Below are 12,449 nucleotides of genomic sequence, written 5' to 3' on the forward strand. Positions count from 1 at the left end.
TGAAGAAGGCAAAGGACGACCCATACTAAGATATAAAGACTTTTTAAAGTTGTCAGAAGATATATTTCTAATTACGAAGGCCATAATGAACAAGGTACTAGACGATACGAAAAATTTAGAATTTCCAACAGTGAGGACAAGTATTATGAGACAGGATCCGCTTCGGAACACATGGAGGTGATAGAACACTAAAATGCGAACACATTTTACTTACACTTGTCAGGTCCACAACCTAATAATTTACGAAAAATTTATGAATCCTCCGATTCTAATGCAACGCGTATATACTTGAAGAGTTGCAATCCACACAAGTGGAGCAGTGCCCGCGTGGTCATCGTACTTGTCTCCGGACCGCGACGACGTGAGTTCGAGTCCCGCCATAGACATACGTTTATACAAATTAAATCACTATTTCAGGGAATGGGAATATTTTATCTTTTTTTTTGCTAGTTGCTTTACGTCGCACAGACACAGATAGGTCTTATGGCGACGATGGGACGGGAAATGGCTAGGAGTGGGAAGGAAGCGGCCGTAGCCTTAATTACGGTACAGCCGCACCATTTTCCTGGCGTGGAAATGGGAAACCACGGAAAACCATTTTCAGGGCTGCCGATAGTGGGGTCCGAACCTACTACCTCCCGAATACTGGATACTGGCCGCACTTAAGCGACTGCAGCTATCGAGCTCGGAAAAATGCGAATAAAATGAATAATCAAATTCTAGTTGAACTCAAATTTATATATACACACACAGAGAGAAAGAGATCCAGCAGTAACTGTGAGAACGTTTAGGCCTCTATCAATTTCAGGTAGAAAATACAGTGTACTGCAATTTTTGCTCCAATTTTTATTTTTATCTTCACGTTCCCTAAAATATTAATGTATTCGTTTTTTCTTCTTCTTTATCTGTTTACCCTCCAGACTCGGCGAGGGATCCCACCTCAATGGCAGTGTCCTGGAGCTTCAGTCTCTGTGTCGGGGATACAACTGGGAGGATGACCAGTACCTTGCCCACGCGTCCTCACATACTAGGCTGGTGGGAGGATTTGAAGGGATATACAAGGAAGAGGGAAAGAAGCGTTCGTGGACTTAAGTTAGGAGGAGAACTGGGAAACCACGGAAAACCATTTCCAGGATGGGTGAGGTGGGAATCGAACCACTTTTCAAATTTCGTGGCAGAGCCTGGATTTGAACCCGGGCCTCCAGGGGTGGCAGGTAATCACACTAACCACTACACATATTATTACTTTATTTTGTGCAAAAATAGCAGCTGCAACGAGACTCGAATTCACGTCTACGAGGTTCGCAGACAATTACGGTGACCACTTGCCCACCACTGCGTTTCGCTGTGATGTAACTCTCAAGTATATGTATGCTTTGCATTGGAATTGGGGATTCATCAATTTTTAATAAGTTATTAGGTTGCGGATCTGACATGTTTAAGTAAAATTTGTTCACTTTTTAGTGTTCTACCACCTCCACTTTGTCCGAAGCGGATTCTGTGTAATGACATTGACCTCCCTTTTTTCGCAAACGAAAGCGTATTGACTTAAACCCTTATACACGAGTTACCGTTGAGTGTCTCCCCACAGGTATATTGAAGTTGTGTGAAATCGGTTGACTTGTTAGATATTATGCTTGAGACACTTTTCATGTAATTGTAGGCGACTATGTTCACGAGTGCAAGAAAAAGTGTCTAGAATCCTGCAAAGAATTCCTGCTGCCACTGCAGCATTAATAAGGCATTACATTATTTTCTCCGCAATAAAATAATGCCCGAAAACCATTTAAAACATATCAATTATCAATTTATCCCGGTGACAATAATATAAGAATAGCCTGTACGAATAGGCTATATCGAATGTTGTGATATCACAGTCCGTTCTTTCATTTTTTAAGCACATTCACATTATTTTAAATTAAAATTAAATTACATAAAAACTCGCATTCATCATAACGCTTTTGTTGCCTCTTACTTGACATGTTTACGTCCTATCGGTCCCCGCTAACCGTAACTTATAATAATGTCAACTGTGTAACAAAATACTATTTCAACACACCACTAGGAGCGCTTTATGTAAAGAAACCAAAAAAAACGCTCACTGCCAAACGCATTCAGAAATCTCACGGAAATGTGTTAATTTGTCTTTAACAATTGATTCGTAACAAATGTTGAAAATGTGTTCGTGAAACAGGGCACTTTTAAACGAAGTGTTAAATTAATAACAATTGTTAGTTAACATTTGCTAAGTAAAATTTAACATACAGTTGAAGAAACCGGGCCTATGTGTCACATAAACTAGACAATGGTTTCAGTGCTGGGTAAACAACTAACTACAGCGTGGTACAAAGATGTTTTTGTACACACTGGCTCAATTTTAATTATCACTGGTTCTGTACGTCTACAGATATGATGTAAATCTTATTTCTGTTGATAAAAGCAAAAATAGAATATTACTTTTTCGCGTAAGTTTGCACTATCATGTCCTACTTCTTCATCTAACCTGTTGAAGTAAAATTTTTATAAATGTTTTTTAATGTTTCAAAACTGGAAACTCTCCTCTTGTCGCCTAAAATATTACAATCTAAGAAATTAATATCACAATCAAACGAAGACGTCGCGATGGCGAATAAGAAATATTTCAGATGATGTTGAGTTGTACGTCCATCTCTTCGCCTTCACTACATTCTTGATCAATATCTTATCATTTCTTTGCAAGGGTTTTATGATGTTTACTGTTTTAAAATATACAGAATCTGTTTAAAGGATAGGTTTTCGCTTTAAGTATTTCAATACCTGTCCCAGCAGTTATTCTACACATGCACTGTCAAAAAATGCATTTGAATAGACATCTTCTCTAAACTCAGAATTTGTGTTGGATATCCCGCTGCAGTTACTGTAATTTTAATGAACAACTAATTTCCATGCAGCTGGCTTGAAAAAGAGAATGAGGTCCTATTTATCAGAGCTCCCTTCTGCATCAGAAGAGTAGATAATTTAGTTCATTTCAGTGCAACGTTCAGCAAAATAAATACCTCTGTTTAGGCAGGTGCCACGCCGTCGAGTTACGGTGGATTAAGGAGATAGATAGATGAACTTTGAACTTCTATTTTCTGCTATATTGTATATCTATGCTCAAGAATAGAGTTCTTCACACGTCTACCCCTGCTGAAAAATACGTCTCTGAATATATGTTTATAGAGGTGTTTGTCAATTTTGTAAAAATACTTGTAGGTAGGCGTCCTGACGCATTGCGAGTCTTCCGTGAGTTAGAAGACAGCTTACTGAGACTGCTACCATCATACGAGCACGCGATACTTTTTGGAAACTTTAGCACAAATTTATTAACCCAGAACAGCGACGCCTTACGACTACAAAATATTTTTAAATCCTCTAACATGACTTTATTGCCCCTTAAACCCACCCACCATGTCCATACTTAAACTATGTCCACTGATATATTCATAGACCTAATAATAACAAATAACCCCGAAAAAATCCTTCACCACGGTCAAGTATCATTCCCTCATATACTTACCATATTCTCTTCGCGTGCCTAAGAGCCGACCGAAATATGTAAGGTTTAGAGACTTTAAAAGCATGAATATAATACAAATGAGACAAGATACACAACTCTTCCCCTGGTATTACATCATGATAAAGAGCGATATTGACGAGAAAGTGGAAATGTTGTAAATCTCATTTATTTGAATTGTACAACAAACACGCACCAAAGAGTAATGTGAGAGTAACACGTCCGCCCTGCCCTTGGCTGACTACTGATGTTAAGACGATGATGAAAGAACGAGACGCGCCACACCGACGCTATAAGCAGACTCAACTAGCTGACGTACATGAGCAGTACCATGTTCTTCGAAACCGAATTAAGCTTGTTATTCGTGACACGAAATTTAATTATTTCCAGCATTTTCACAAAAACATTAACACGGGTTCTACATGGCGACAACTTCGGTCATTGGTTATTAGCAAACCACTTGCGAAGCATACTGATACCGAGGTATCCTTTGATGAATTAAATACATATTTCCCCACAGAACGTCTCACTCCTGACATGACGACAGTACAAAATACCACTGACAATATATCAAAGCAACAATTCACAGTCTGTCCTGTATTTGAATTTGAAACCGTTAGAGAGCATGAAGTAAGAAGGGAAGTTATGTAAATTAAATCTCACGAAACAGAAGCTGATGAAATTCACATTTAATTCGTGACTTACATAATCGACATAATATTGCCCATTATTGCGCATTTACTTAATACCTGCCTTACATCAGGCAGTATCCTAATTAAATGGAAAGATGCACTAATTGCGCCAGTCCGAAGCAATACATCTGACTACCGACCTGTCTGCATTCTCACAGCACGTTCTGGAGAAAATAATGCATAGACAAATATTTAAATACTTGGAAGGAACATTCTGCACTTCATCCCTTAGAGTCGGGTTTTAAGAAAGGACACAGTACTGCGACAGCACTAACCAAAATCGCGGATGACATTAAAACGGATATGAACGAACGAAAAGTGACTATACTTATTCTCCTAGATTTCAGCACTGCGTTTGACACTGTAAATAATGACATATTGTTAGCTAAGTTATAAAAATCCATATGGCTCATTCTCCTATTCAGCTCTAAGGCTCATACCTCAAAAATAGACGACAGCGATTTGTATCAAACATGAAGACTAGAGAATGGAGGACTAAGCTATCTGGCGTTCTCCAAGGTTCCACTCTTGGACCTCCTTTATTCTTAATCTATATTAATGACATTTTTCCTCATCTGGATTACTGGAACTATCACCTTTATGCGGACGATATACTCACACTTTGAAGTCCCCGGCATTGACATACCAATTCTCCAAATGACTTCGACTTTAAATTCAATTAGCTCGTATGAAAAAGAGAACTGACTATTAATTAATCAGAAGAAAACACAAGCAATAATAATTAGAAAATCTAGGTTTTTAAATACGCTCAACATCACGCAACAGCCTAATCTCATGCCCTGTGGTGAAGTCTTTAAAAGTCTAGGCGTTGTCATGCATGAAACATTAAACTGCAATGATCACATAAATGTGTCTGCATCTCTTCACCCCCTAAAATGGAAGAATCCATTCTTTTACATAGTATGAAAATAAAACTTATTCAAACTCCCATTTTCCAGTAATTTATTACTGTGTTGTCGTATTAACCTATACAACTGCAGAATAAACTATGAAACTTCAAAGGGCAATTAATTCATGCATAGGATTTATATTTACTTTGAACTTTAGGACACACATTTTCTCTTATTATCAGAAGCTATCCTGCCTGGAAATCGATCAACTAAGAAATCTACATAATGCGACAATAATTTTTCGATTTCTGAACGAATCTAAACCTCAGTACCTATCCTCACATGTTAACTTTCTCTCATCTATCCAAGGACATAATACCAGATCGATTTCTACCCTTATGATACCGGTTAATCACCCATCTGTATACAGCCACCCATTCCCAGCGTCTGGGGCAAGGCTATGCAAAACACTTCCTATCAGTATTGTACCAGGAATGCCTCAGGTCATATTATTATTTTATCAAGTATTGAAAGCAGCATGGCATGGAACAGCTGATCACAGCATGAAGGTTACTGAGACAATGTGAAGCTAGGAGCGAGTGAGAGGGAAGAGTACACGTCATCGGCTCTGATGTAGTCGCCACATGTCACCGACTCGCCTGGTATATTCTGGATCATTTTTTTATATCTCGGCAACCAGTTGGGATATCAAAATTTAAAGCACATCACCGTGAAACTCATTAATAAAATGTCATCATATTAAACTTTCATGTTAATCGGCCTATAAGTTACTGAGAAATTGACGTGGAAAGAAACAATTTTTGCAAGCAAACTGCAGTGGCCTTGACTCTGCATATAAAAGAGAGGGCGTCAACGAAGCGAAGTTAGTTTACATCGTAACTCAACCACGGCGGTATGTCGAGCCGACATTGTACGGGCCTCGAACGTGGAACTCTATCGTCCGTAATACTGTTCAATCGTGCGTTGATACTTGGAAATATTCAACGTGTACCGAAGTAACTCGGAATTATAAATTCCTCAATCTGTGTTCAGGTGAACTGAAAGGTTTAACCAGTGGTACATGAGACTTGTACAATTTCACTACATATGATAATGTAACTTGAGCATTTGACGATGTGTTAGCCAGACTTAGGAATTTCGTATCTGTGAAACGGATAAGTGGAATTCTTGATGTCTCGTACTTGGCGTATTTTCGGTAATTAAATTATCGAAAGTCACAGTCATACAAGACGATTAATTGAATATTAAGGCCATTTTTCAGCAAGTTTAGAGAATACTGACATAGTTGTAGGAAACTGACAGTTATTACTTAGGCCTACTTAATATTTGGTGTAGCAAACATTTAAACATTTCGTGTGCGACTCGCACTTCACAATACGACGATATTTAATATCATTCTCAACTAAATAATCCAAAGAGACTGTGATTATTTTCTTGAACGTAGAATGAACTGTACTATAAACTGAGAATAGTGCAAGGAGAAGAACTGTGCTACGAACTATGCTGTAAAAACAGTATTTCAAAGCAAGGACTATACTTCAGAACCCAGAACTGTGCTTTCAATTCAAGGTGTCGAATATCTTTACCCTAAACTGTCTTTTTAATTCAATTTAAGTGATAGACTGTGGCACGAATTGTGATACACACTGTCATATTTAGTGCTATCGTTCCTGATTTCAAACAGATAAAATCGTATTAATTCAACACTCTTTAAAAGTCAAAGTGTCAATTGAACTTTCTCGTGTCATTACGATCTAACGCGTGAAAGAGAAATCTCTACCAGTGTTGCTTTTACCACATTAACCCGAACGAGATAAGATGCGGGACGACCCATGAGATGGTACAACACATCAGTGGAATTCTTCGATGCTGTACTACACCCATAATTTCCAGCAGGAATGTCTCAGGTGATATTAGCGCATTTAATACTATTTGAACTATAAAGACAGAGATAAATTTTGAAGCCATTTCAAAGGTGTTAAATTCAGTCACTAATTCATAATACTACTTCGTGAGTTGATAACTTTATTTTCAAGTGAACGTTCAAAGAACACTGAAATTCATAATTTTCAGTGATACTTATCTCTTAATATTCAAGTGAATATTCAAAGAAATCAGAACTTAAAAATATTTCCCCATAATAATTTTTTACATAATCGCCCAGTGATAACAATTCTTGAACAAACTGTAGGAATTTCATTAGAAGGACTATAGGCTTCAAGAAGAGAATAATTTAAGTGTTGTATTGAATTTACGAATGATAACGTATTTTTAGAAAGACGATAGGAAATCTGAAGGAAACATTCATTTTCATGAAAGTGATTGATTTCCGTTTAAACAAAAATATTTTCAGATTTTGAAAAAGGAAATAATTCTTACGAGAAGGAAGTTACTATTAATTTGGTTTCACCGGCGAAATAATAGGATTTTCTGTAGCTCAGACAAATTGAATAAAGCTAGTATTAGAAATGAACCATCTATTATTTCGCACAGCAAATACCTTTCTCTGTACTGGCTCCTAAGAATAGCTCACTTCCGAAGACCCATCTCATGTTCCTGTTTAAACATCTTTTCCTGGTACAGTATATGTAATAGCACTTCAATAGGCTCATTTAAACGATCTTGTCGAGATTTCCTCTCAAATACATTATCAGCTTGTACGCATGTTAGTGTGTATGAGTGAAAGTATATTTTAGAGCTATTATTGGGTGATGTAGATAGGCTATAATATATTAATCATTAAAAATAACAACTACAATATGTTATTATGTTACTACATTAATTTAGGTAGTTTCTAGAGACTGTCAATGTTATTATTCCAAATTATGTGACTATGTACTCTTATGTTGTGGTGAAGAGCACAAAAGCATAAAATAAATAAATAGACAAACAAATAAGTAAATAAACCTGTCCACATCAATATGGCCAACGTGAATATTCTCAGCTATGCGGTGGAGCTTATGGACTACACATGTCAAATGGGGCTTATGGGAATTGACCATCTGATGTGTTTAATCTACATTGATTCTGTGGCTTGGTTCTAAAAGGGCCAATGTCATTTTTTTTATCGAAATTGAGATATTAACTGATACAAACGCATTATATCCTGGCTTGCAACAGGTTAAAAGGGCCAATGTCTCTGTTAAGTACTAAAAGAAGAGTTAACGTTTAATTAAATAAGCCCTTGCCAATAATGATAGATTACCAATAAAGATTAGAGACCTGGCAATTTTTAAAGAATACGATAGAAAAAAATAGCGTTTGATAAGGTGACTTCCATAAAGAAAGTGTAAAGTTATTTAAAGTTGTTGAAAAAATTGGAAAACTATAAGCAAAACTTCAAATGCTCATAGCTCAAAAACAGGTTTTTTGACATAGGCCCTTTTAGAACCAACCCACAGAATTATGTACATTGGAGCATACGTAATGAAGAGAAATATATGATATATCCTTTCATAATCCGGCAATAACAGTGGTATTCTGCTCTGAAAATTGTCTGTGAAATTTGTACGAATCACCTACAGAAAACTTCCTAATTTAACAAAAATTTCAATAGAATTATCTGGTGATAATTTCTACAATGACGTTCCCAACGTACCTACCAGAAGCATTCTATGTTTCGTCTATAAAACCCAAATCTTGTTTTCAGCTACACTTTACCGCTGATTTTATACAAAATTTTCATGGCAATTTGTTTACGTAGTTTGTAATGATCATCTAAGCCATGTATTGCTGCATAAATTGCTTGAAATGTTGATTTCTCTATTGGCAGACACAGTCACTTTACATACATTTTGAAGAAACGTTTGAGTAAATCCTTGATGCCCAACTTGAATACGCTATTTTCTCACTGTTCCAACACCTACCTTATATTTCCTAGTACAGAGGCACTTCATTTATGCTCGTATATAAACATTCTGCAAGTTCCACTTCAAACCTGCTTCGAGGAGATGCATTTAACATTATATAATTACTTCGTATGGAACACTGAACGCATCATAACATCCGCCTGCATCGACATCGCACCATCAAACGATTTTACAACCCATAGTCACTTTTCAATGTTCCACTCGTAGCCCACAAATTGGCGTGCTTTATACTATGGAGCTGTCCCTACCTCCAATTACCAGCTTCATCTGATACATGGAACACTGGCAATAAAACAAATTTCACATTTGCAATGACAAATTTTAATAGAAACCATCTAAAACACGAAAGAAAATGGTAATAGATGTTCAGACGCTATTGTGAACAGGAGATTACCTCATCAAACTGAGATTTCAAAGCATTACTCATGCAATCGCTTCTAGTGCAGATAATGTATCAGTAAATTTTGGCATTTATAAAGCAGTTTTCCAGAAGTTGTCAGCTAACTACCAAATATAAAATAGCGGCTTCTATCACATAATACTGGTAGATTTGCATTGTTGTAAAACGTACAAAATACGATGCTGAATTGTTTGCAAATTGCAAAACTCATCTTAAAGGAATAGCAAAGTGAAATTTTTTTTAAACAATTGTGTACATACCTGAAACTGAGTTTGTTTTCAAAACGTCTACATCTTACTTTGTCAAGGCCTGATGTAAAGTCCTATAATTTAGATTTGGTTAAAAGATAACAGTAATAAGGATGTGCAGGAATGTACCAAACAGGAAGAAAATGGATTAAATGAATGAAATAAATATACACGGATGCTTGTTGAGTATTATATGTATTTTGTTCATCACTGTAAAAGCATCGTACCTTCTACTTTTAAACCGGAAGTTAACGGATTATTAATTTTTCAAATCCATGTGACAATGGCATAATCAAGAGCAAAATCTTATCAGAGATCAAAATAGATTATTATGGCAGTTAAGCCATGTCAGGCTGAATTGATTAGGTAAATGAAAACAGCCAAAATCAAGTCAAATGTACCACAATACTTGGAATTGTTGAAATAAACATTACATACTAACTCACCTTATGAAGATTTTGCATTAACAAAAACTGACGACGACAATTATGAAATGCATAAAGCTCATGTGAAGTAAATTTAGATCTAGACATCCATTATGCTGAAATTGTTTATGTTTTGAGCAATGGTATGACATATGCTTTAATGGCCAAGTTATAGACCACATTCGGGTAAAATAATAATTTAAAGATTTTGCAACATGTTATTTGGTATCAAAACGTCTGTACCATTTACCACAGTATGTATTAATCCAACCGTTCAACTGGCAAATGCGAAAACTAGTGTAACTTTGTTAAAGGCAGAGTGAAAAGCAATTCATGAAAAATTTCAATACCTTAAGAAAATGTACATATACCGCAAACTATAGATATTGCAATAATTTTCTTAAAATATCCAATCAATTCCGGAGCTGTTAAGGGACTACACGGAGCCGAACTGTCTTCACAAACAACGAACTAACTGCACCTCATGTTGGAAATATTACGGCAAGTAGCAAATACAAAGAGAGGACGAAAATACGTGCTGTCATATAGCTGTATGCTTCATAACCAACATTTCCCCACACAGCAGTGGAAGAAAGATACTATATTTCATGCTTTAAGGGAACATTTGGGGGTTGTTCTGCACAGTGATGTTGTGATGCGAGTGTACAATGCGAAAAACATACAACTGCGTACAATGCAACAGCAAAATCCTTCTTTACGTAATATGTGGCATAGGAGGTTATACAGCTGGAGATTTTATGTCCAGCGTTCCCGTAGGAATACGACGACCGAAGTTACAACTACTTAAATATTACAAGTGTATAGCCCTTCTTCCAGGGTGTGTTATGAAGGAACGAAGATTATCTTCATAAATATAAGTACTAGATCTTTCCTGCAGAGTGAATACTTCGGATGTGTGAAGTTAGATAATCTCGCCTAGGAAAGGTTCGATTGCATTCTTGACAACGATACGGTCTCAATCCAGTGTGTAAAAGCACATGGCTACGAAGGGCACTACTCTGACTAAATTTACGATTGCAATGTTGACATTGATAAGGCCTTTCTCCAGTGTGAGTGAACATGTGAGATTTCAGGCTATGTCGGTAGTTGAACGTATCATTGCAAAGTTTGCATTGATATGGCCTCTCTCCAGTATGAATTACCATATGTGTCCGCAAATGACTCTTTTGGGTAAATGACTTTTTGCACTCATCACAGGTATATGGCCTATCCCCTGTGTGAACAACCATGTGTGTTCTCAAGTGACTCTTTTGGTTGAATGACTTTCCACATATACCACACCAATAAGGTTTTTCGGCACTATGGGTTACAATATGGCATCGAAGTGAACCTTCTAAAGAAAAAGCACTATCACAAACATTGCACTTATACAGCTTTTCACTAGAGTGTGATTTCATGTGAATTTTGAGACTGCCTTTTCGTGCAAACGCAGTATTACATAAGGTACAACTGTAAGGTCTTTCATTGGAGTGATCTCCCATGTGATATATCAGCATACTTCGGGAAAAGAATATCCTACCGCAATCATTACAATGGTACTGTTTCATTCGAGAGTGATTTTTCTTGTGGATTTCTAAACCTTTCGCATTCTTAAAGGTCTTCTTGCAATAATTGCAAAGGAATGGCCTTCCTTGGGAGTGAATGATCATGTGCGCTTGGAGAAGACTCTTCCGAGAAAATTCATTACTGCAGTGTGTACGCTTGTAGGACCTTTCTGTAGAGTGAGTTAGCATGTGGTTTTGAAGATTTACCTCTTCCGAGAACATCACACTGCATACTATACACCGATGGCCACCAACACCAGTATGCGTGGACATTACAGGAACATTCTCCGTCCTGAAATACACGAAAACTTATTACAATTATAGAAGAAGGTACTTCAATGTATAATACAATACATCATGCCTTTAAATTCAATTGAAATTAACTACTAACCATTCCATTCATGTATTGTTATTGTACTGGAGGAATTACCAATTTGTCATCACCTCAGGTCGTAGAAGCTTAGGAACAATGAACAAACTATTCACGGTGTTTAGCTTAAATCAAGTGAGCATACTGTACACTAAAAGCAACTCCAATTTTGAATGTTAACTCTTAGCATTTACCCGTATGAAATTCCTTTTGGGTAAAGTAAGGCAGGAGACTTTATGAGTAATACCAAAACTTTGTATAAAACATCGAATCACTGAATGCTTTGAATTAACTTAGACTTTCAAAATATATTACAGGTGCCAGATATCCCTCTGAAATGATAAAACTAAGACTAAGAAACAATGACGTGGACATTTAAAATTTCAAAACTTCAAGGAGTATTGAGTGGATTTCATGGTGACAGAGCACATTATACATGAAGTCAGTTGTTTTCCAAAGTAATATCTTGTATT

General features: G+C 36.6%; 1 protein-coding gene across 2 annotated transcripts in view; it reads right to left on the reverse strand.

Moving 5' to 3' along the window:
- Nucleotides 1-9,864: 9,864 nt before the first annotated feature.
- LOC136875078 (zinc finger protein 782) overlaps nt 9,865-12,449 on the reverse strand; it is a 67,552-nt gene continuing 64,967 nt past the window's right edge. For both annotated transcript variants that reach the window (XM_067148809.2, XM_067148810.2), the window contains exon 4: nt 9,865-11,898. In XM_067148809.2, coding sequence (XP_067004910.2) covers nt 10,923-11,898 — 976 coding nt within the window. In that variant the 3' untranslated portion in view covers nt 9,865-10,922. The remainder of the gene's footprint in view (nt 11,899-12,449) is intronic.

Source organism: Anabrus simplex, chromosome 5, assembly GCF_040414725.1.
Source record: "Anabrus simplex isolate iqAnaSimp1 chromosome 5, ASM4041472v1, whole genome shotgun sequence".
Classification (NCBI taxonomy): domain Eukaryota; kingdom Metazoa; phylum Arthropoda; class Insecta; order Orthoptera; family Tettigoniidae; genus Anabrus; species Anabrus simplex.